The 24803-nt window shown below is 42.1% G+C and overlaps 1 protein-coding gene across 1 annotated transcript; it reads right to left on the reverse strand.

The window, feature by feature from the left end:
- Nucleotides 1–989: 989 nt before the first annotated feature.
- On the reverse strand, nucleotides 990–14794 carry LOC104637185 (acyl-CoA (8-3)-desaturase). The gene is made up of 12 exons (XM_075753090.1): nucleotides 14558–14794; nucleotides 10673–10783; nucleotides 8858–9055; nucleotides 8362–8463; nucleotides 8087–8215; nucleotides 6698–6758; nucleotides 4795–4871; nucleotides 3655–3752; nucleotides 2875–2971; nucleotides 2093–2172; nucleotides 1239–1364; nucleotides 990–1053 (listed from the first exon to the last, which is right to left on the reverse strand). Exons 1-12 carry the CDS (start codon nucleotides 14792–14794, stop codon nucleotides 1002–1004), a joined length of 1368 nt encoding a protein of 455 aa, XP_075609205.1. The 3' UTR covers nucleotides 990–1001.
- Nucleotides 14795–24803: the final 10009 nt, after the last annotated feature.

A 24803-nucleotide genomic window follows, 5' to 3' on the forward strand; every position in this document is an offset into this window, starting at 1 on the left:
GCTGCAACAGCAACTTTTCTATTTGACCAACTGTCTATGGCTGATTTATTTTACTTTTGGTTTATCTTTCTATAGTATGATCATAGTCTTATACAGATAGCAGTAACAAGTAGTTACTCTGTGTAGAATGAGATCTAGCTGTCTGTTAACATAATGGAATACACATTGGGTATAATAGTAGCAGCTTTGAGATGTGAAGACAAAGGATGGAGCATGAAGTGTTTAAGAGCATGAAGTGTTTAAGAGCACTTTGGGGTACAGACCTCATGGTTATAAACAACTCAGCCAGACCAGCATGGGGAACATACCCATGGCTCAAACTCAAAGTACAAGAAATAGTGAATAAAGAAACTTTGAAGAGAGTTTCAACTGTGTATTTCTTCCTGATAACTGGGGATGCCTGGCATTGTGACAATGAAGATACTCTAACAAGCAGTAATGGGAAACACATTTATGTTGTTATTCAACTGCATATTGCAATTGCTACACTTCAAGTGTGATATATGTAGTTTATTATAACTTATTGTGATTTAAGCACAGTGCTGTAACACCATGTTAATTCAAAATACTATACAATTTCAAATTACTTTAAATAAGCAAATGTGGTATTAAGTATTAAAGCCTCCACATGAGGAGTGCCTAAAAAAAAAAAGCCACACCTGGTCAGAAGACTGACCTGAAGTTAAGTGTGTGCAGCTGCACCAGGCCATAATCTGAAATGCTCTCGGCTGTATTTCCTCAGACACAGCCAGCAAAGACGTTCTCCTGTTCTAAGCAGTTAGTTAGCTCCTGCTTATCCTATCCACTCTTAACACATCTGAACCAAAACACCAGGAATGACCAGAAGTAAAATTCAGGTAACTTCTTCATAGCTATTGGAATCATATCCTTCAGTTCTTATCCATTTTCTTCTGCCATAGAGTGCCTTGTCCCTGCTCTTCAGCTGGCTGGGAATGCAAAGACATGGCAGGCTGTGAATGGTACCATCAAGTCTTGTCTTCTTACTTGTGTAGGTAGGCATCAAGCCAGAGCTCTCCTGAATTCTTCAGAGACCTGAGAAAGAAAGAGCACAAGAGGCCACTTACTTATGCAGGGTTGCTTAGAGGAGTGCTGGTGGGGACAAGGGAAATGAGGGTTTCTGTGTGTTGATTTGGAAGCGAACAAGCCAACTCTTGTTCTTAGGCTTCTAGTGTCTCCTATATCCTTCTGCAATGTTTTGCCAGTGTCGTGTTACTTACTGCACAATATCTGCAAAAGCCGTGAGCAACGGCTTACATTGGTACTCAATGCCATGTTTGGTACACAAGGACTTCACCAGAGGAGCCACCTTCCAGTAGTTGTGTCTTGGCATTGTGGGGAATAGGCTGTGAACAGGAGACAGACAAATTCTCTTCCAGTGCTCCATTAGAAATATTACCTTTCACATTCATTATGTATATATTATACTCCCCAGGAATCACCCAGCTCAGACTGAGTAGGATCTTTAGCTGTTTAGCACAAGTAACTCATAAGACATTCCTGCTTTCCTCCTTCGTTATTTTCCACAGTTGTCTCTAGCATCTCTGAAGCAACATTTCTCCAAATTACATGATACCATAAACTGGAAGAAACTACTGTCCCCCTCCCCCTTTTTCCAGAAGTAACCATCGCCATAGCACACAAAAGGAAATGAGCCCATCCTTCAGCTGCATATCTCAATCTCTAGAATAACAGAGAAGTAGTCAGTATAAATAAACTTAAACTACTGTGTCTGACTATAAAGAGAGTGCCTTAGCACATACATTTTCACTAATGCTTACAAGCTACTACTGTGGATAGAGCCCATTGCTGGCTGTATGGTCTCATAGATCCTACCCCTGTTCAGTTTTCACTAGTCATTCTCACCTTCCTGTGGGTCCAGTGAAGGTTTTGAATTACATTATGATTCTCTTTGGGGGTTTCAGTCTTTTTAAAGCAAAACTCATTGGTATCCCACAACTATTTGTAGAATTTGGAACAAAGAAGAATAGGGAAAAGGAAAAAAAAAGACAAGAAAAAAAATTTTTTTAAAAAAGAAGAGGGAAGAAAAGTCTCTTTCAGGGTGCATACTCACTGGTGTTCAATCTGGAAGTTGAGATGCCCAGTAAACCAGTCATTGAACAGAGACTGCTCAACATTGCATGTTGCCTGGAGCTAGAGGGGAAAGGAAAGCAAAGTCAGTACAGATCAGTGACTGCAGCCTCTCATTTGTCTAAAGAGCACAGCATGCTGTGCTACTCTGTTCTACTCTTTTCTTTTAGCCTAAGCTGAGCTACCTCAAGCCAGGGATCATAATCCTCCTTCAGCTTTGTGGACCAGCAGAGGTACATAGACTGGTTAACATGGACCACGGTAAAACTAGGAGTTGGCTCTGTGCTCCTGTGAATGCATGTGAACAGTCAAAAGTTCCTCCTGGGGCTTCTCAAAGCTATGTCTGCAGAAAAAGCAGAGATGGCAGGGTACTTCTGTGATGGCCAGACTTTACTGCTGAACTCTCCGCAAAGAGAGGCCACCACACTGGTATTCTACTAGCATGAAATTGCTCAGCAAGAGTAGGACACAAAGTTCCACCTCCACATAAGCAGAAGAGGTCCAAGACAGAATGCTGCAATAAGTGGGGAGGTGGGTATGTTTAGGAAATAGAAGTGGGACCTAGCTTTGATTTCAGATTGCCTGTGAACATGTCATTGCTGTCCTCCTTTACTGTTACCGTAACTGAATCCTGTTCTCCTATTAACCTTCATTTCCCAGTTACCAAAAGGTTTTTCACCCTTAATGCAATAGAGGACTTGCTTGTCTTATGGTTGGAATTTGTACCTGTATGGCCAGAATTCTTAAGAATGGAAAATATCTTACCTGAGTAGACACCCAGTCCAAATTATTGTCGTAGTAAATATCCATAGGGATATGGTTCATCTGTGAAACCCAGACAAACCAGCTGCTCTCCAGCATCCTGTGGAAACAAACAAGAGGCCAGAATTCAGTAACAGGTAAGCAAGTCAGTGATGAGCCATTGAAATAACAGCATAGCCAGACTTACAAACACACAGCTGAGCACCAGCCTTGCTAATCCAGCACCTGGAAGAACTTTCAAAACCTGGAAGTTTCCTACTTCCTTATGAGAGTCATGATTATTTAATATGTTTTGTTATGAAAATGATGTAGCCTGGTATTCATCTTGTTTTATCTGTAGCCAAGGACCAAACTGGTTAGAATCAGTAAAATGATCCAAGTGGAGAGTGGATTGTCTATTCCAGCCAATGCTGCTGGAAAATGCCTGAGCATGTGCAAGCTCAGACTCAGCTGTTTTTTCTCTTAGATGTTCTCTTTCACTAACTAGTAGCGGACCCAACACCCAAAGCACTGAATGTTACGTAAGGTAAGTATTCCTCTATTTGGTCAGCACTCAGCAAAAGTCTCTTTGCTGGCAGAGCCAGTGAGGTGACATAAAACCTGAACTAGCAATTAAGCAGAAAAGTCTTAGTTTAAACTTTATGGAATTAAAAAAAAAACCAAGCAAAAAATGAGATGGGAAAGGAGAACATGGAAAGATAAGCAAAGGCAGAGAAAGGCAAGCAGGCACAGATGGAAAGAGTATGTAGAGGAAGGCTGAAGAACTTTCTAAAGAAATATCACCTGAATATAAAATAATACGCCAGGAGACTCTTTATTTCTAATAATGATCCATAAGTATAAAAGAATCTGATATAGAAGGTCAGCATCCAGGCCAAATCCTACCAAAAACCAGAAACAACAAAAAAAGAAAATAATTACAAATTACATTTGCCTTAAGTATTTTTCTAAGCTTCACGTTATATGTACAAGAGAACACAGAATCCTAGAATGCTTTGGGTGGGAAGGGACCTCCCAGCCCACCCAGTCCCACCCCTGCCACGGGCAGGGACACCCTCCGCTAACCCAGGTTGCCCAAAGCCCCATCCAACCTGGCCTCGAACACTGCCAGGGAGCCAGGGGCAACCACAGCTTCTCTGGGCACCCTGTGCCAGGGCCTCAGCACCCTCACAGGGAAGAATCTACATTCAGCTTCTGTGAGTTTTTGTTAAATTGAATTGTCTGGAACAATCCAAGTTACAAGAAGTTAATAGCACTTTCTTTTCACAGCTTGCTATAATAGAGCTGAATCTGAGCATTCATGCCTGATAAGTAGATTAATATATTAGCAAATGACTATGCATTCAGAAGCAGGAGTTGAAGACTTGTATCACATCATTGCCCAGGACTTGTCAGTGAACTAAGTGCTAGACCAAGGATCTCAGTTTTGGCTGGAAGTCGCTCTGTCTTCCTGTGTACATAACGCACGCAAGAGAAGGAAGAACGAAGCATTACTTCTGGCTGCCTGACATAATGAGTAATGCCAAGTATATGCCTACAGCTAACAAATCAAGGACAACAGTTCCTATAAATCCACATCCTCCCGTTCCTGACCACTACGGACCTTCCAATTTGCTTCCCAAACCACATTAGACAGTTCCCTTCGTGGTCCTGCAAATGAGGCGAAGCAGTACAAGCCCAACAGCCTGTTGCTTGTTTTCAGGCCTTTATCATGGAGCTGGGGAACTTAACGGGTTTAGCAGAAAGTATGCAGAGCCACTGAAAACGCTGCACCAAACTGATTGTCATATTAGGCTTAACTGAATGGCATACAGTGTCACACTGCAGGGACTGAGCTCTGGGCAGAAGCTGGCTCCATGTTCAGGAGAAAGGTTGAAGGCCCACAACTGACCCCTTCTTGGTTGTACAAGTAGCAGTACTCACCACCCAATACCTTTTTGTGTACGCAATATAGAACGTGTGGCAGTGGAAGTAGGTGGGAAACAGGAGTGGAGGAAGAGCTGTAAGGGAGAATTCATTATCACTGGTAATGTCATGGACCCAATGACAGATAAGCAAACTGGAAGCAAAGGATCCCTCAAGAGCTACTCAATATGGAGAATGTTCTGAGAAGTTGTAAGGCTGCAGAATTTTGTGGATGATATCGGTATGCATCACCGCAGACTAACGGTAAGCTAATCTAGGAGCCTGCTGACCTCAAGAGGTAAAACAAAGGTAAGACAAGAAGCTCTCTGAAGCTTGACTGAGGACAGCTCCTGCTCTTCAGCATGACAGCCTGCTGCTGCTTATGTCACCTGTCAACACAGGTAGTATTGCCTTCCATTTCCTCATGGAGAGCTATGACCATGGCTTCTTTTAGGAAAGAGTGAAAACAAAAAGAGGTGTGGAGAATCCTGAAAAATAAGGAGGACAAGAGCCTAGAAACTTAATAATCCTTTTGAGTATCACAGTAACCACTTTGCAAGGAAGTGACTGACTGATACTGGTTAGGATGCTATATTAGTGCCATTTCTAGGTCTGTCCATTAATCTGATAGTGCTTACAAACCTGAGCTTTCATTTGAGGTTTTTAGCTGAGGAACAGCCACAGAGGAATATTTTAAGTGACTTCCACAGCCCCAAAGCTTTTCTGGCTCCCCATTCCAGTGTTCAAAGCAGGGGAACAACAGGAATACATATGAAACCCCTTGCCTACCAGGGATTTCGGGTTGCAAGAACTCAAAACTCAACCATCCAAAATAGACACCTCCCTTTTTTTTTTTTTTTTAAGTACAAAAGTACAACCCCATAGACTATTATTTGACTACTACTGAAAGCTGTGGTATATTCTAACTCAGAGCCACTGTGGAAGATGTGGAAGATCTGGGATAGGATCACCTTCCTTAACTAGGCATCTCAGAGTCGCATATCTGAGATATGCGCATCTGAAGGAACCCTGCTAGTTCTGTCTAACCACTTGAGAGAACAAGTACTGCTGGAGTGAAGTTCCTGCCATCTTTAGAGGTCAAGGGGAAAAAAAAATAGGTAAATGAGTCATGCCTTGAAAGTGCCCATTTCTGCTGGGTTTTAGGGTTCAAATTCATACTGTCCACTTTTCAGGCAAGCATCCTAAGCAGTAGACCAGACTATTCAGGAGAGATGCAGGAGGTGGTATCTCCTTGTCCCGAGTTGAAATTGTGTTGCTTTGCAAAAGGAATAAAGCCTCACTGAGATGGGAAGAAGTGGGCAGGAGTGAGCCTAGAGATCAGGGCACTGACAGTGGAGAAATTCTGAATTTTTCCTCTGCTCTGTTCATGCACTTTATTAGCCGTACATTAGACAGCTCACAAACTGTCCCTGGAGCCCTCATCTCACTCTCCCAAGTAACTTCCTTAATTAGTGGCTTAAGAATCTTTTCTCTGTCCAAATAGATGTAGCCTTATTTTTGCAAAGCAGTACAGTTTTAAGATGACCTGGGATAATTGTACCCCACTACTTTTTCTTAGGAACAAGAAAAACTTAAGCCATTTGGTTAGAAATACATTGATTTGATTTGAGAGTTTCAAGTCAAGAAGAGCACAGAATCCCAATCTCACATAGGATCAATATGATAATTCAGGCTGGAAAGGACCTCAGGATCTCAGAGTAGCATCAGCTATGAGGTCAGAGCAGGTTACTCAGGGTTTTATCCATTCAGGTCTTCAACTCCTCCAAAACTTAGATGCAAACTGATTATGATGTTCTTTAATGCAGCACCTTAGTTCTGCTCAAGTCCTACAGATCAAAAAGAAGATCTACAAGCCTCATTAGTACCCCTCAAAGTATTGCAGGAGAATGGAGATACTCACTGATGAAGAAGTATTTGTGTTGGTGATTGTACGGCATGTATTTTTTCTTTTGGATCCCAAGCTGTAAAAAGAAACAGCAAAAAAATACCGAGTGGAAACTAAGCAATCTGCACAGGTAACTTTTTTCCTTCCTTTCTTCCCCAGAGGCACTCTTCTTGCACACTTCCCACAACGCTCATTCCTACTGTCTCCCTCTTGTGTACCTGCCCTATTACTTTACATACATAATATGCCTTTTGTGTAAATCTTCGTTCCATTAATGTGAGGCTTTAATGCCTCCAGCTTTGTAAAGTCCTTCAGAGAGAAACTGTTAAGCAACCATGTGATTTTTCTCCAGTAGGAGAAAATAAATTGATTGCTGAAAAGTAGTTCTAGGTACGAGAAGCCAAAACAGAGGTAACAGCCCATAGGAAAAACCTACATTGGTATATGGTAGGAAGGAAACTGCTGTCACAGATACCACCATTGGCTGGGTTGGAACAAAATGATGTAGTAAAGACTATACCAGAACCATTAAAAGACAGTGTGTTATGATAAAAATAATTTTGAGAGTGGATAGAGGTGAATTTTAACTGTTGAAGTTCCTTGTTTTGGTGTTCTTACCACATTCATAATTCATTTGATGAAATACTAGATATTTCAAGGCTGTTATATTATCAGTAAAATAATCATATGTATTTTCTCTTCCTCCTCCCCCCCTCCCCCTTCCTTCTCTGATTCTGTACACTTAAATGAGAGTTTCATGATGGCAAAGGTCTTCCAAGGAAAAAAAAAAAAAAAAAACAAAACATTTCACTGCTGTAGCTACTCTGATAGGGTCTCAAGAACTGATGAAGCTGTAGAACAAGAGGGGTTCAGCGTTGTCTTAGATGAACAGCCCTTGGTTATTCGGTCCTGCTGTGCTGGCTGCCTGTCTCAGGAAGGCTTCTGCCTTCTCCTAGAAGGCATAGACATGCCAAAGACACCTGCATCTCTGAGGCTCAGACTTTAATATTAAAGTAACAATCTAAGGCCAACTGAAGACATGCTTTATATTAATGTTCACAAGTTATCCAATAATCATTAATTACTGAGCTGTTCTACTAGGTCATTAAGTTGCTATAACCATTAACAGTCTTTTTCCAGATGGACTTTCCACCCAATATATGATGCACGTACATCATGTCTAATTTATTTACAACTACTTGTCAACTGTTCCAGAAACCTATAAAGGAGCTTAATGTGAACTGCAACCTGCTTACAAAGGCTGAAGAAAGTAGACACAGATGAAGGCAATCTCTTTTCAGAAACTGTCATCACATCTTAGTTTTAGGTCTTTATGGTACAGTGTTGACTAGAGTGTTCTTCCCAGTTCCTGGTACATGAGCATGCACGCATGCACACACTGACCTCCACAGAGAATTTCTTCCCCAAAGTAAACAAGAAAGGGTGCATATCAATATCAGGATCTTTCTGGAAGCAGTTGGGTTTGGCATGGTGCCTGGAGTGCAGAAGAGTCCACCATTTGGCTGATGCCCCCTGTTTTAGTGAAGAACAAAGTATGAAGAGTACAATGCTTTCAGAGCCAGATTGTCTCCAATTCCCCTCCTTCACCCGACGGTGAACACATGCTTCTACAGGAAAGCCACCAAATTGAAGAAATTTTTCCAGGGTCAGGTACTTACTATCAAATGGCACATCACAAACTTATGCAGCAAGTGGTTCCACTTGGTCTTCCTGAACACCGAAAGATGTCCTAAATCATGTTGTAACCATGAAGCCTGGACCTGGAAGAGGAAAAAAGAAAACATTGGAAGGTGGGTAAAAGAGGAATCGAAAACAGGACAATGCCACACCCATCCTTTAAAATATCAAGATTTATTTCTTGGACAGTGCTCTGAAGTCCCAATCACAAAGGAAGTATGAAATCCTGATATTCTTGAGGCTTCCCTTAGAACATATCTTGCGTAAATAATCCCAGACTAGGTTTAGTGGGAGCTCCCCACATGCAGATTTCTTCTTGGCATCTTCTGTAAATACATGCCATATAGTGGTTGTTTTCTTATGACAAAGGAGAACTATGCCAAGTAAGGAAACAGAGGACTACAAAACTGCAATTGTATTATGTGTATGAAAGTTGATGCAAGTCCATGTGTGTATGCTGTGGACTCAGTCGCTTACCTGGGAAATGGTCAGCACCACCAGAGAGACAATAAAGGGCATTAAGGATGTCCCAAAGTAGACGAGAATGAGCCAAGCAGCAGTATCCAACAGGAGGATGTGAGCAAGGTGCAGGAAGAAGAAGAGTTGATTTGGCTTCAGAAGTCCCATCTTCTCAACAGTAGCGCGCAATTCACGGAAGTCTTTCACCAGCATTTTCTGTGGGAAGCACCAGCGTTACGTGTTCTCTGTTTCTAGATTGTAGCACTGCAGCTTCAAAAGCCAAGGACCACTTTAATGGAGGTAAGAGAGCAAAGGATCCGGCCAAATCGGCAAGAGCGGGGCTTGCACACTAGTAAACTTTATTGCTCTCCTACAGCTTCTCTGTGTCTTTGCCTGATGAGGTACATAGAGCAGAGGAGGAGCAGCCATCACAGAGCACCATGTCTGTACCCCCAGCCCCTAAGACTATAGCTTTAGTGCTTCCTCCATCATCTTGGCAGGTAGCATAGGGCTCAGATGGAAGTTGCATCTAGTGGAAGCTGTACTGTGTGTGCATGAGCATAGCATGCCACCTGGTGGTAGGCCTTTTGGATGAAATTATTCCTCTTCTGCCACCAGTCCCAATAGATCACTGTATGTGTTCACTTTACCCTAACCATTATTAACAGGGGAGGATAAAATACCTGTTTGAAAAATGGCACCTACGGCCCAGCTGGCCTCAGGCTGGTGGGCACTGAGGAAGGAGGATGGAACAAGAAATAAGCACAGCACAGGTGCTAGACCAACCCACCCTTGTCTTTGCCAGCTCCACAGATGCCTCCAAAGCACAATTCCTGTCTCCATGCAGCCCAACCCACACAGGAGCTTGCCAGCCTACTTTTCCAATCATTTAGGGGAAATGGAGTTTGCATGGAGCAAGGCACATCTGGGCTCTGGTGCCAGGTCAGCTGTGGGATCAAGAAGCCAGCAAGGCACAGCCACAGACAGGTAAGAGGATTCATGAGGTTTCCACCTACATAGGAAGTGTGGCCATGCTGTTCTGGGACAGCCAGACCGCTCTGAATTGTGTTTCTAATACCTGAGTTACATGGGGCCATGTAGCATCTTGCCCCCCCCCCCCCCCCCCCCCTTCAGCATGCAGCATGGGACTACACAACGGAAAAGTCAGGGCAGGCTGGGAGGAATGGGGAGAACAAATAGCCTTGGATGGTGGGAAGCAACGAGGACCACACAGCCCAGGGAATATTTGTGCTCCAAGACTATTCCTGTTCTGTTGCCTGTGCCTCTCTCAGGAGGTTTTCTTACACATACCAGGTTGGTTACTCTCACAGTGCCATCAGCAGTGTTTCTGTGAGTGATCACTCTCTGAAGGACCTTGAGACTGCTACAAGAAGGCTGCCCAAAAGGGCAATGCCAATACAGCCTGTGAAACTTAATTCAAGGCTAAAACACTCTACCTGCAGTCTCTCCCTACAGATACCTACAACAGAAAATTTACTATCAGCAGGAAAGGATTACTTAATTTTTTGTTAGCTTTTTCTCAAAGCAAGGGAAAGGAAAGGTGATAGCTGTGATATTCACAAGAGCAAAACAAGGCTCTGCTATTTATGTAGAGTTGCTGCGATAAGAAAAAAATCAAGGAATTTCATTCTCAACCACATAATGTGTATTTAGACTAATGTTCATGTATTGTTTTTAAGTAGTAGCAGAAAAAATTGCTAAGAACCTGGATCCCATTGTTCCAGAAGGTACGCTGATACAGAAGAACAAGGTCTAATCTCAGAATATTTCCCTTTAATCTACCTTTGATCTGATTTATGAGGACAGACTTACATTTTTAGTGGGCTCAATACTGGGTTGATCTGGTGCCAGCTCCCCAATCTGCAGTGACTTCAAATACTTGCTCACCAGCACCTTGTCAACATGGAACGCTACAAAGGCATCCTGCAAATGCACAGGAGTAAAGGAAGAGGTAAGAAAAACAAATATTATGGTAACAACCTCGGTCTGCTGTGCACAGTAAGACATTCACTGTGGAGGAACCACAATGGCAAAGATGGCTGGTTTATCTTTCTATCATCTCCTCAAGCTTTTGTGGACCTTTTCCTTCTCATGTTTGTTCTATGCTCTTAAATGAGGTCTGTCTTCAGCTGGCAAATAGAAGAGGTCTGACTTCTGCTACTGAAATTACTACAGGTATGCAAGATCCATAATACAAAATTGAATGACTCTCCATCGTACGCCTAATGCAGAGTCTAGTTCCCTTGCCTTTCTTTGTCTCACTCTTCTCAACCCCAATATTAGTGACTTTTCCATCTTCCTGGACATCAAGGTGCCCAAAAGATCTTTCTTATCCACAGATCAGAACCTTTTTTGTTGTGCAGTTTGTCAAAAGAAAAGATTGCCCTATAAATCAGACAGCTTCAAAGGTCCTCTTATTCACAGGCTGGAGGGATTTTAACCTTTCAGAAATATATCCTTTTCAGAGGCTGCATTCTTACTTTCCCCAAAGTAGTCATGCAAGAGAATCAAGACTTCTGTTATATTAAGGATATAGAACTACAGGAAGCCAAACTGCACGAAGTAATAAAAGTTCTGAAGAAAGAAGAGGTTAGGTGACAGCAATGAGAAGCCTACCTCAGGAGAGGAATCAGAACAACATTCCAACCAGCTCTGGGTAGAGAACTCCACTCCCAAATTAACTAAGACAGGAAGCGTTTCATCAAGGACCAAGCAATACAGAGAACTTTCTATTTTTCTCCAGTACTTGGAGGTATTCAGAAGGAAATGAATGCAAGGACATGATTCATATGCACAGGCCTGGTTAGGTATTACTGATCTCTCTTGAAGATATGAGCATGAAAAAGCAATGGTGTGATTGATAGCCTCTAGGCAGGGCTGGGGACAGAAAGGACAGGAACAAAAAAAAGAGGAGACAACTGCATTGACAGAGCAGGAAAGGGGCAGTGGGAGCCCTGAAGCACAGCTGAGACTGAGCTCAGCTCTGAGTTCTGTCTGCAGCAAAGGAACATCCCCTGAAGATTCTCCAGCCACAGAAAACTGCTTTTGCACATCCACACCTTCAACGTATCGGCCTGCGTGCATGCCTGCTTTTGTGCCATCTTTCATCCGATCCAATTTAGTCATCCTAAACAGACACGATCAGCGCTTTACTGCATTGCTGCCCCAGAGTTACTCTGGGCAAACGTTTATTAAGAATGGTTGTGTGACAAAAATGAAGTTATTTAGCTAATCTCTTCGAGCAAACTGCTACAGAATTTCTGTTCCAAAATGACGTAGGCTTGGGCAACCGCACGACTAACACTGAGGCAAATCTGTAACGTACGGGGGGTTTAAATACCGCGCACATAATTGCTATCACTGACGAATCCAATAATCAGCAAGCAGTTTCTCCACAAAATAATCTGCTGCAAGTACCCAGTTATTTCATGATGTTGCAACACCGGAGGTTTTACAGTCTGCAAAATCAACCAAACTTTGCCAAATTCAGCCAAAATTTCCATTCTCAAGATTGCTGCTCCCGTTTTCTAAATCACCTCATTCCTTAACTTTGCTCTTCTACCCTTTGTGAGAAAAGACCACATCAAAAAGCAGCACTAAAAGGACTCCTCTTCAAAGTTTTGTGCAGTGTCACTCTTACTAATATTGTGGCATTAATTATACTCATTTTTCCATTCCTCAGGTTTCTTTTCTTACTGAGAGCCTCCCAGGTTTTTCATCCTCTCCTGAGTTAGCATCTTTCAAGGCTAGATGCTCTTGGTACAATCTCCCAGTCAAACTAAGATCATTATTTAATTTTTCATAACATATATCCAAATAATTAAGCAATTGACCTGTTCCAAGATGCACAGACCTCACTAAAGTCTCATGGATTTTTTTTTTAATAAATTCTTCTCTCATTTCTTTTTGTCTCTGTCTCCCAGACTAACTGAAGAGCCTATTGAATTCACACTGTCTCATAAAACTGCTCTTAGTAACGAGGAGGAGTTTCTTACTTCACCCACAACCTCCTGGATATTTTCCCTCTGCGACTCAGTGTGGATATAACCAAGTTTGCTCTAAACCAGATCGTTCGCACATAATCAGGCTACACAGGAGAGCGCAGAAGTCGACACACGCTAATTCACCCTGGTTCTGTTTACGGCCGACTAGCCCCAGCGTGGTTTTCTCTGTACCGATTACACCAACCTGCGCTATAGACACACCTATAGCACATATTCCACATTTTATTCTCTCCGACAGGTTTTGCCGATGTCAAGATGCACAGCTTGCAAATGGGCAGAGTTCACGCAGGGCAAGGTACTCCAGTACCGCGGGTATCGATTAGCCTTGGAATAAATACATATTCTGAGTATTGCGCCTTGTCAGAAGTGATGATGCTGTTATCCAAAAGCGCTGAGCTGATGAAGATTTCTGTGTTCTTCTGCATCTCTGGAGCAAACTAAACCCCCTTCCTATTAATTTCACTTACAGCCCTTGAGCCAGAGTATTATCATATATGCTTAGAGAGAGAAGAAATAACCAGGCATTTTTCCGTTACGGTGCACAGCCTATTCGCACTTGTGTGTGAAGACAGCTGAGCTGATGTCACACAAAACTGGCTGACGTCTTGCAGGGCTTAATGATTTGGGCATGGAACCAACCTATAAAAACTAGCTGAGATCCCAGAAACAAAATACCTGTGTTCTCCAAGTTCATTTGTTGTCTGGGCTGAACAGCATCCTAAAATGAAAGAAATCTGACAGTACTAACTAGAGAAATTAATGATGGAAAATACAGAATGCAAAGCATAGCTAATACTGAATTTTAATTTTAAACTTAGTGGACTGAAAATTATTTTTATTTCCATGAGCCTCAAACATCCCTTAGATATAGAAGATCAGGGAACTATGTCTTGGGTTTCGGGGTTTGTTGTTTTTTTTCAAAATACACAGCAAGGAAGCAATCACATTTGCCACGTCTTTGTATAGATGTTAATTTATGACTGTTTTCTACCCTTCCTGCACATACCAGAAGGCAAGAACTCCAAGGAATTTGCTGAACGTTTTGGGGTGTGTTTACCACAGGTTTCCATGGCATTAAAATAGCAATCAGGCAGGGAAACATGACGAGCTGAAGTCTTTTTGCCCATGGACTAACTCACAGGCAGTTGGACACTTGTTATCTGGCTGATTATTTTAAATTTTGATCAAACACAATAACTACAGAAACTTTTCTGGAAGACTGCTTGGGAAAGCATGCTGTCTTTGCTTTCCCTCCAAGTTACGCCGGGTGGCATTTAGGAGGGACACCTCTCCTAAAGGTGCATTTGTGGAAGCAGCTACTGTAGCTGCCACAGGGCTGGTGTTAGCTTCCCCACCTTACCCTGGCTGTAAGCAATCACTGCAGCTCACGGTAGCTGCAAAATCAAGATCAGGAGATAAGAGCAATCCTAAAGACTTTAGCTGGATAAACAGTTACAGTTCGGCTGCCCCATGGGCTAAGCCTCTTTATTTGCACATTTCCAAGAAAATCTTGAGTGTAGCAGTGACACCACATACCCCGACCCTGTTACATACCCCCAAGCCCCACCAATTCCCGGTGAAGTCATCACCTCCCCGGCTGTCTCTGCACGATGCTTGCCGGGTACCGCTCCCCTCCACCCCGCATCTCAAAGCCAGCCGGTAGCATCACCGCCACCCCATCCCGGCCGCTCACCGTGGCATCCTGCCCGGCGTGGCTGCCGATGAGACGAGCCCCTCCCGGGTGCCTCCGGTAGAAGTTGCTGATGTCGTACACCTTCCTCTCGATCACCAGCCACCGTTCCTGAGGTGGCGGCCCCCGTCCGCTGCGCTGCCCGATCTCCTCCCAGGTAAAGCGCCGGAGCGCTGGGCTGGCTGTGGGGTCTCCATCCCGCTCTTCCCGCACCTCTCCGGCCCCCCGCAGCGGTACCATCCTTCCTCCCTCCCTTCCTCTTCACCAGCCCCAGCGCCCCGCTGCCTCCATGGGATATAAGGGTGGAACACACCCCAGCACACCCCCGCCCTCCTCCTCCTCCCATCCCTGGCAGGTCAGCAGAGAGGTTTCGGGCAAGGCGAGTGATGCTGGCAAAGCCGGGCTGCAGGCAGAGATCCTACCCAAGCTCCAGCTGCTCTGGGTTTCACCCCAAAACTGCTCCTTCACTACCCCGGCTCTGGTGGCCGCGGTGCAATCCAAGTGTGCAAAGCATAGCAGTAACTACAGGTAAGGAGTATCTGACCGCTTAGGGGGTTTTCTCAGCTAGCTCATTCTGTTCCCAAAACAGGCTTACTGGGCTCTGACAGTCAGGGAAAACTTCACTTCAAATACCCCTCCGATTTACCTGTTAACCAGAAAAATACTATCGCTCTGCAGCTCAGTTTACATGTTACATTTCATCTAAAGGGATTCACGGACTGAGAGTTAGGCACATTCTTATGCCCAATTTAAAACAAACAAACAAACAACAAAAAAAGCAACACAAACCCCAAAACAACATGCCAACCTCTTAAGAACTCAGTATTAGATTTAGAACCTGAGGAAAACTTGTATTTCTGTATTTCCAGTTCTCCAGCACTCACAGCAAGAACGGAGCAGGGAGGAGGTGGCTTCCACAGAGCCCTTGCCAGCAATCATCCTCTTCTCAGAGCTCCGCGCTTGATGCTCGTTACCTTGGATAAGCCTGGGATGGCACACACAAAACGTTATACCAGGTTGTGAAACTGCTTCCCCCCCCCCCGCCCCCTTCTTGTTTGTGAAATTATTAAGTAAACTATTGACTTGGGGACTCCAGGAAATTAGTATTAATTGCAAAACAACACTCGGTTCAGCTTTTCCTATCTTTCTAAATGGTCATAGCACACTTTTTTTTTCTAAACAGACCACGAAGTCTTGGAAAAAAAAATAAAACTGCAACTGAGTCAATGATTTCTTTAGTCCATAGAAAATCACATGTTAAAGCCCACATCAGCATCAACCGAGATGGACGGGCACATAATTACAACAGAGTTTTCAAAGCATGTCAAAGCTGAAATTAATTTGTCTGACTTCATCTTTTGATGGTTTGCAGTATTTAATTTGAATTAATTTCTATACATTTGTAACTTCTCACACATCTACTTGGATTTTCTTTCCTTGGTGCTCGTTTGCTTTTGAGTCTGCTTGAGCCTGTCAAGTTCTCACTTGATAATAATTCTGCAGTCTATATTTCAAATCAGAAAGAACCAGGAGAAATCTCATATAGCTATCACAGTTAAGTTGTTTAAATAGTGTTTATGGCTCTTCCCCTTTATAAGAAAGCGTGAAAAGACTAAATTCATGTCCCAGCCCAACTCCCCATGACAGCCAACAAAAAAAGAGGCCCTGAAAGAAATTTAATAGTCATTATCATCAATCTGTTTCTTTGCTTCTCCCTTGTCATAGTAGGCAGTCAGAAAGCATCTTTTCCTTCTTGTTCCTGGGCTTTGCCATCCCTTAGGCTCACATTTAGTACTTTTTTTTTTTACAGAATAGGTTTTTATGACATTTGGGATAAAAGCATCTCCAGTGCACCAGCACACACCTTTGGGAGTACAGCAGGACTTGTCCCTTTTAGCCTCCCTCCTGCACTGAATACTCAACACTGAATATTCAGCAGAAAAGGAGGCAGAATTCAGCCTCCCCTTGTCCTGTGTTCATGTCTCCTCAGCTTTTTCGGACCCTATAATCCTGCACAAAGATAAATAGCTTCAACAGCATCATTGAGAGTTTTCCTGTTTTATCTTTTTCTCCACCTTTCTGAGGATACTCAGACAGCCAGGCCCATCTAGCAATACACAAGGGAAATAAGTTCAAATCCCCTCAGTTTTTTTACCTTTTCAGTGAATCACAGGTTGCTGAGTAAAATATAAAGTTACCTTCCTTTCCTGTCATCTTTGATGTAGAGCTGCAACTATCACCAGAGCAGCAAGACAGGCAGGGAACAGCTTTTTGCCCCGAGGTTTTTAGTATATTAAGCACCCGGCCGCTCACCTGCCCCTAGTAAGCTTCTTCACTGGGTGAAAGATTGTGTGCCATTAGACTGCCACAAGTGAGGTTAAATTAAAAAAACCCAAAACCAACTTCTGTGCCTGATTCAGAAACTGGTGGTTTGGAACTTTAGTGAGAGGCATTATGCAGCATGGAGAACCGGGTGATTTCAGGAGAGAGGCAACAGCTGAGCTGGAGCTTTGGATTCTAAGAACTGCCCTCCAGCACCTAAAATGGTAGCCAGGCTTTTAAGTCCTATCATGGATGTATGTCAAGCCCTTGGATAACTGAAGCTTTAATTACTCAAGAGCGAGCCACACAACCTGTTCAGAGAAGGAACGGTCTGTTACACAGGTTGTATGGCACTCATGACACTACTATAGTATCAGCCTGGAGACTTACTCTGGTAGAAATGCTGATAATAACAATAATTGCTATTGTATCAGCCAGTGTTTACAATGGAACAATATATATGGTAACCAATAGTTCATTAATCTGTACCACAGCTATTACATCAAGTTGCCAGCTACTCGGTTTTTTTACTGGAACCCCCCATTAAGCTAAACTGGGGCATTTCCAACATTGCAGCACTCCGATGTTTTGCAATCGGTCTTTTCAGAATCTCAGGTGCTAAAAAGATAAGCATGAAATTATGACTTATATCTACCTGATATCCACTTGTTCTCTCACATATCCCACATTTTTATGCTCTATACTCCATTCTTCCTTTCCTTTCTATCAGGGTGAAGTGGACCAAACTTGCATTATGGTCCTTTCTGTAACTCTTGTGTTAATACATACATCAAACCTAAATGAAAAAAAAAAATAATGGTCAGGGCTAAGTGGATCTTGTATGCAGGTTAAAATCTGAACATTGATTTTTTCCAAACTGAGCTATTGTACCTCATAAGTGGTTAATATATTTGCTGAGTCTGAAAGGAACTCTATTAGTTCCCTTTCTGCATGCCATGGACGTGGCAGAGAAATACCACCAGCGAAACGTTAGCTGGGTGACTGACACCAAAGACACAGGGAGGTCAAGCACCATCATATTTGTACAAACGGGAACTTTCTCTCCCCTGGTGAGAAGAGGAGAGGAGTTGGAAGGGACCTACTACTATCATTCAGCCAATATATTTGCAACAATTTGCCTCTGAAAAATATTTTGAATTGTGGCAAATAGCAAGAATGAAGACAGGATATTGATTTACCTGATAAGCAGCATATCAGACTCAATGTGCCTTCCTCTGCTATTCTGGACTGGTGGAAAATCAATTCAGTGGATTGCATAGGCTGCTGCTTTTGTTATTGTAAATCAGTAAAATCTTTTTAATGGGTTCCTCTTTCATTACAGTTGTGTGGGCAGCAGTAACAATTTCAGTGAGAGACAATGCTATGAATTTCAACATCACAAGTTACCAAAGGATGTCATCAGAGCAGCCAGCCACAAAACATACCTCAAAATCTCCATAAACAGGGGCCTCTGAAAATGGCACACACAAAAAAAGTGCTGATTAAGCTGAGTAAGCCAGAACAAAAAAAAGCAGCATGATTTATAAAAATGCAATACATAAGAGAATGCAAATTCTATAAGTCATTATTTGCAGCCTGTTACTCCTGTTCCTCCTTTTCCTTTTCTGATTCTTCTTGCTCATGTGGTGCAACATGTTAAAGGAGTGAGAAATAAGATCAGCTACTTCTTGAAGTTTACAGCAATGAGCAGGAAAGACTGCCATCATAGGGACTTGAGAAGGTCCTAAGGTTTTACTGAGGACTTCTGATGTGGGATCGGTCAGCCTAACTGGTGCTATGGATGAGACACTCTACTTCCCATGGGTCTGAAAGAATTTTGGGAAGTAGAGAATCCAAGAATCTCCTGATGCACATACCTGTAAAACTTCATACTAGTGTCCTAAACATGCCTAAAACACACTTTATTCTTTCTGCTCCTCTGCTGACTTCATTTCACAGTGGTATGAACCCAAGGTTGGCATCTATCAACAAGTGTACCAGGATGTTGTCCACGGCATTTCAATACGTGAAGGGGGTTTATAAGAAAGACGTAGAGAGACATTTTACCAAGGCCTGTAGTGACAGGACAAGGCGCAATGGTCTTACACTGCAAGAGGGTAGATTTAGATTGAACATAAGGAAGATTTTTTAAATTATTTTTTATAATAAAGGTGATGAGACAGTAGAAGAGATGGCCCATAGAAATTGTGGGTGCCCCATCATTTTCGTTGATCAAGGTGACAAACGTAAAAGCAATGAACTTGTGTAAAAGTATAGCAGAACATCTCCTAAACTCTTGATAGCTTTTGTGAAAGTTGATTAGAGAACACTGCAAAAATCCTTAGAGGTGGCACACCATACGGATGAAAAATGAACCCCAAGCACGCTGATCCATATTCCCCTCCAGTTCAAAACAGGGCAACGGTTGTTGCTTCCTGGGACTACCTGATGACCACAAACTCTCCCTTTTCTGCTATGAACTGAAGATCAAGCTTCAGTGGCATGTAGCTTAATCCGAACACTTCCTCTAGAGCCACACAGTAGAGTCACATTATTGGAGCAATAACAATGCTGGCAAGGACCTTCAGTAAATCCGCAGAAATTCTTCATTGCGCTTTGTTCATGGTCCTGAACACTGGTCTAGAAGAGACACAGGTGAGCAAGGCTCTGATAAATAGTGTCTCAGCAGAGCAGCTGATGTGGCACAGAGCTGATGCTAACCATATTCTTTCCAAATGTTCCCCATTATTTGGGTGTGCTCCACTGGTTAATTAGCACTGCCCTGAGATGTCCTCTTGATAATGACACAGCAAAGGTCTTTCTGTTTGTGCTACTTTGTGGAAATTTCTGAAAGATTAAATAATGCAACCCAGTGGAGGTCGGTAAAGAGACAGAGAAAGGCTGGAAGTTCAGAAGAAAAAACTCACTATATTCTGACTGAAAGATTTCTTATGCTCATGCCTAGTAACTTGCTGCCGCACACCACTCAAGACGGTCACACAAACAGTTGTGCTATGGTGGCTGCGTTTGCACGGGATACTGAAACACAGCTGTAAGGTTTTGCGGTATGAATGGAAGTGTGGCATTGACAGAATTGTATCCTTGCATCTTCATATGATGTAAGGTCTTCTTCCATAGTAACAGACCTTATCGACTACCCCCCCAAAAAGCATCAGTGTATGACTCAAGATTTGCAGCACAGACTTGCTGAATGGGAAAAGATATAATCTCTTTCCTGTCATACTATGTTACACCCTTTTCAACTAGTACAGCTGATTGTGCCCTGTTTCAGTGATAACTGCACCCACAATCATGGGGTGGATGCCTTAACCCCTTAGAAGAATTTAGGAAAACATATGGAAGCACTCCCCCACCAACTTTTCCTCGCATTTAACAACTTAAACTCTTAAGAAAACGTTGCATTATTCCCATTTACTTCATTCCAACTTGCTTTTCAAAGCAACAGATTGCCATACTCCTATCTAAATCAGAGCAGAAGTTCCCTGTCACAAATTCAGTGCTGAAGAGGCACTTGCTCATCTCTGAGCAAGGCAGGTAAGAATGGCAAGATGAAGAAGCTTCCCAGAACCATGGAAACTCAAAACATATTTGAAAGTCATTTGAGCTAAGCTGTGAATGCTATACCACAAGAATAGGGAAGAGAAGAACTTGAACAAAATACACAAAGAACGTATATTCTTTGTGGCATGGTAGTTTGTGGGAACTGTTACTACATGTTGCAAGTGGGGGAGGATATTTCATTCAGTACTTGAATAATTTGACTTAATTTTTCAAGTTTCTCTTCAGCTCGGGCAACACAGCCAAGAAAATAGGCATTCACCTAACCCTCTGGTTCCTGGGGTACATTAACATAGTACTACTAATAGGATAAATGGAAGATAAGCGGAGGAAGACGCTGGGTACAAAAGTTATGGACATGTCTGTACTCACATGCTTAAAGTTGCTGCATAATAGGAGAGATTTTGTAACATTAATGGGGAAGCGATTTCTCTCATCAGCCTTGTTTCTCGCTCCTCAAACTTTACAATACATGACAGCAATTATCTTGCTTCTACAACAGAGAACAGAAAGGGAAGACATAATACAGAATCACATACCACCTCTACATGAACCTACACATTAAATTCAGTGCCTGATCACTTACTCCCACAGGAACCATTACTCTCCTATTAGAGCAACAAGTAGGAAATTCAGCAACTGAAAGCTTTATCAGTCTACGTAATTTTCCCTTGTGTTATCCTGTTCCATTTAGAGAGTAGCTGTTCTACAAACTCAGACACCTGAAAAGCAGGAAACAGTTCACGTATTTCAAACTCAGTCACATGAAGAATTGAAAACAGAGCTAAGGTTATGCCAGATCTTTACATTATTTGAATGATGTCCTAATCTACCAGTCCTGCTCATCCTCCCTCTCCCCCTGCATACGCAGACACTCTTACTTTGTTTTGGAATCGCAGTGAATAGGGTTTGTGGACATTTTCCCCTACAAGGCCAAATATTTAGGTCTAGATTCATCGTACCTAACTTTAAGAGTCTAACCTCAGTTAAGTGCCTGTGTTGGAGGCCAGTTAGACTCTCCTGGCCAGTGCAATGAGACGCACACTTCGAGTGGGTGATTCAAGTGTACATGGCCATAGCTTACCCCATACAGTTTACTACAGTGTCTCAAAATTTGGATCCTTTGAGTCTTTTGGCCAGGATCCTGGCACTACACTTCTACCTCCCTACCATCAATCGAGCAGATCAAATAACTGCTTTACTCCTGGTAATCTCCACAGCAAGTGAATCCCTAGTCCCTGCTACTTGATATAATCTATGCAAACCAGCACAGATGAGAGTTATCAGTGAGCATTTAAAGGATATACATAAGGGGTCAGAGAGATGCCGAAATCTCGTAGAAAGCGTAGGCTCTTCCAGATGATCCTGTATCACAGCGTTGCTAAACTGACCTCTCACCATCCAAGTTCATTAACTGCTTACATCTTCGGTGTATATCTGGAATATTCTCAGCCGATTTTCACTTCACACTGCCAATCTGTGAGGGAGAGAGGGATTAATATTGCATACTTTTTGCTTTCTTAGTCCTTGGTTTTCAGAAATATGTGATAACCATAACTACTACCTTTCCTAATCGTCAGAAAATGATGAAGATAGTTCGTGGAAAAGGCCAAAGAACAGCTGAGCAACTCTAAATGTTTTAGCAAAAGCAACAAAAAGCTTTGAAAGAATGAAAGGAAAGGGACAAACCCAATCTCAAATGATATGGCATAGAAAGTGAAACATGGTTCTCACTGGTGATGGAAAGTCAGCAGAGACACTTGGTAAAGGTAGTAATTATGATGCCATCACACCAGCGGCAAGGATGCAGAAGTGGAGAAAAGCCTGGAATCGCTCGTGTCCTTAAAGCAAATCTGGAGGGGAACTTGTGACAGTGCCCACAGTAACTGCACATATTCTCCTGGAAGGAAAGACAGAGAGGGGTATTCTTTACATGTATGCCACTGCACCCTCTCCTCTTCCTGTACAGGAACCGTGAGTTTCAAGAGCTGAAGCAGCCAGTAATGATTTCCTGCACATGGAGCTTACAGTCTGTGTCCACATTCTGCATAGACTCAGAGATATCTTTTGTAGAAACCTTTGTCTGCATTGATATTTGGAGAAAACTGGTTATTACAACTTGCCTCATAAGATAAAGATCCACCCAGCCTTCCCATCTGAGGTATGTCAGCAGGTACAGACAAGTCACATCAAATAGGAGGTGAAAACACATTGCACAACGCTATAGTCTTCCTGAGAAGTTGTTTCTATAACAATATGGGCACAACATCTGCTTCTCCCACTAGATCTCATGAGAGGTACTTCATCTCTTTAAGAACTACATCGGTGAGAGCAAACATAATATTTCCTTGCACCTACTAGGCTACTACAAAGAACAGCTGAAAATCATATGGTTGTTCCTCAAAATTTTAATGCATATATATATAAATTGCAGTCATACTGATTCTTGAATTTTCATTTGGAGAAAAATACTGGAAACATGACCTGAATATTTGCTGGGTTCTTTTAGCTTCCAATCATATGATTGGCACAGTGTTTCTCTGACCTACCAAGTAGCCCTCCCCTCTTTAGTTTTGAATTAAGCTTTCTGTGGAATGGGCAACCAACAGTTTGCAGTCATCTAGAAGAGATTTCTCCAGTCTTGTATGAGACCACTAAGTTTTTTTTCTTTCATTATTGATAATCCTCTGATTGATATCAGTTTGCTTTTTTTCTTTTTCAGAGGTGCACCACAGCATTGGCTTGTAGACATCTTTGCTCTCCCATGGCTTTCCCCCCCTCCTTGGTGCTCGCTGATGATTATCAGACAGTAGCACTGTCCCTCTGAAGACATTAATGAGAATAGCACTCAGGATTTCATTCCAGAATTTGGAAATTTATTGTATTCTTTCTCAGCGTTTGAATTCCCATGTGATCCCAGCCAGATCATGATAAAAGAGGAGAAACTCAATGCCCATGTATACATACTCTAGGCACTGTAAATGAACAAGAATGAGTTATCTTGAGTGAGGCTGGGCTCATATGGCTCTAGACTTAACTCATATGCAATGTGGCAGCACCGCAAATACATCTTTCAAAAAGGCATATTAATATATTTACTTACACTAAAGGATGCTCAGGCAATACGTACAGGATACTGAACGTGTAGACTGTATAAATAAGTACTTTCAATTAGAGCAGCTTCCTTCACTCTGTTTGTCACTAATACAGAAACAGAATGACCTGAAAACAAACAATGGAAAAACATGACTACACAATCATAACAAAAAAGGGAAGATTTAAACATATTAGTAGGTAGGCATAAGTGTTTTTAACTCATCTTTACTTCACTGTATTGCAAGTAGATTATTTCCTTTAAGAAACTAACATCTTTTTATCATCTATAGATTTAAGGATTATGCCTTCAGATGTGCGACTGTTTACACTAACTATGGCATTTCACACCAGGATTCTTGCATCTAGTTCAACAACTTGTGATTGAGGCAGAATACGTCTTTTAGCTTTGATTTAAGAATTTTTCAGTGACCCAATCTGTTGGTTTTTTGGTTGGTTGTATAGTGAATAAAGCTCTCCAGTATCAGAGAGCTTCTCTCTAGGATGGTACAGATATATGAAGTGCTCCATAGTATCTCTCTGTCTCAAAAAAAGAATAATGTGAGCAACAGAATAGTTCAGATACAATTAATATATTCATTCACTTAGCTCTAGCTGTCTAAAAATGCATAATCTAAATGATTTATTCTTTCTCTATAATCATGTGAGAAAATGGACAGCATAAGTTACATCTAGAGATGGCTATCTTGCTTCATTGACAAGAGAACTTAGACAAGATGCTTAACTTCATAAAGCTAAGCGAGATAAATCCTATTTAATGAGGCCTTCAGTGTTAGGGTTGATAATGTTCTTTTTCTGAACAGTCATTTCTGGAGGCAGCACAAGTTTAAGATTTAAAGAGAACTGAAACACTTGAGACACACTCAGATTTTCTTTGTATTTCTTTCATTTGTTATGGACAGCAACCAATTTACCCCTTCATCTTCTCTTTAATAGGTCATAACAGATTTCTTTAAGAAACTGTACTTTCAGCTATTATCATCACCTTTTCCTTTGTTTTTTTTGAAAAATTGAAACAAATATCAGAAAATGTCTGAAGAAGCAATTGAAATAGAAAATCAAAGAATTAAAATAACCTTTTGCAAACTTATTGTCTTACAATTACCAATGTGCGTTCACCATCCCTCACCTTTAGTAGACACTCCTCTAAGATTCTTCTTTTTTTCTCCCCAAAGGAAGCAGAATATTAAAATCACAGTCAATTTATTCAACCAATCTCAGCTGAGAACTGGCA

Source organism: Balearica regulorum, chromosome 5, assembly GCF_011004875.1.
Source record: "Balearica regulorum gibbericeps isolate bBalReg1 chromosome 5, bBalReg1.pri, whole genome shotgun sequence".
Lineage (NCBI taxonomy): Eukaryota > Metazoa > Chordata > Aves > Gruiformes > Gruidae > Balearica > Balearica regulorum.

What these genes read in the sequence shown, in the direction of transcription:
- LOC104637185 (XM_075753090.1), bottom strand. Translation starts at nt 14,794, where the DNA reads ATGGTACCGCTGCGGGGGGCCGGAGAGGTGCGGGAAGAGCGGGATGGA. An exon ending in TTGTGATGTGCCATTTGATA is followed by an intron (nt 8,216 to 8,361) that starts GTAAGTACCTGA and finishes TCACTAAAACAG; the next exon opens with GGGGCATCAGCCAAATGGTG. An exon ending in GCGTATTATTTTATATTCAG is followed by an intron (nt 2,972 to 3,654) that starts GTGATATTTCTT and finishes TTGTTTCCACAG; the next exon opens with GATGCTGGAGAGCAGCTGGT.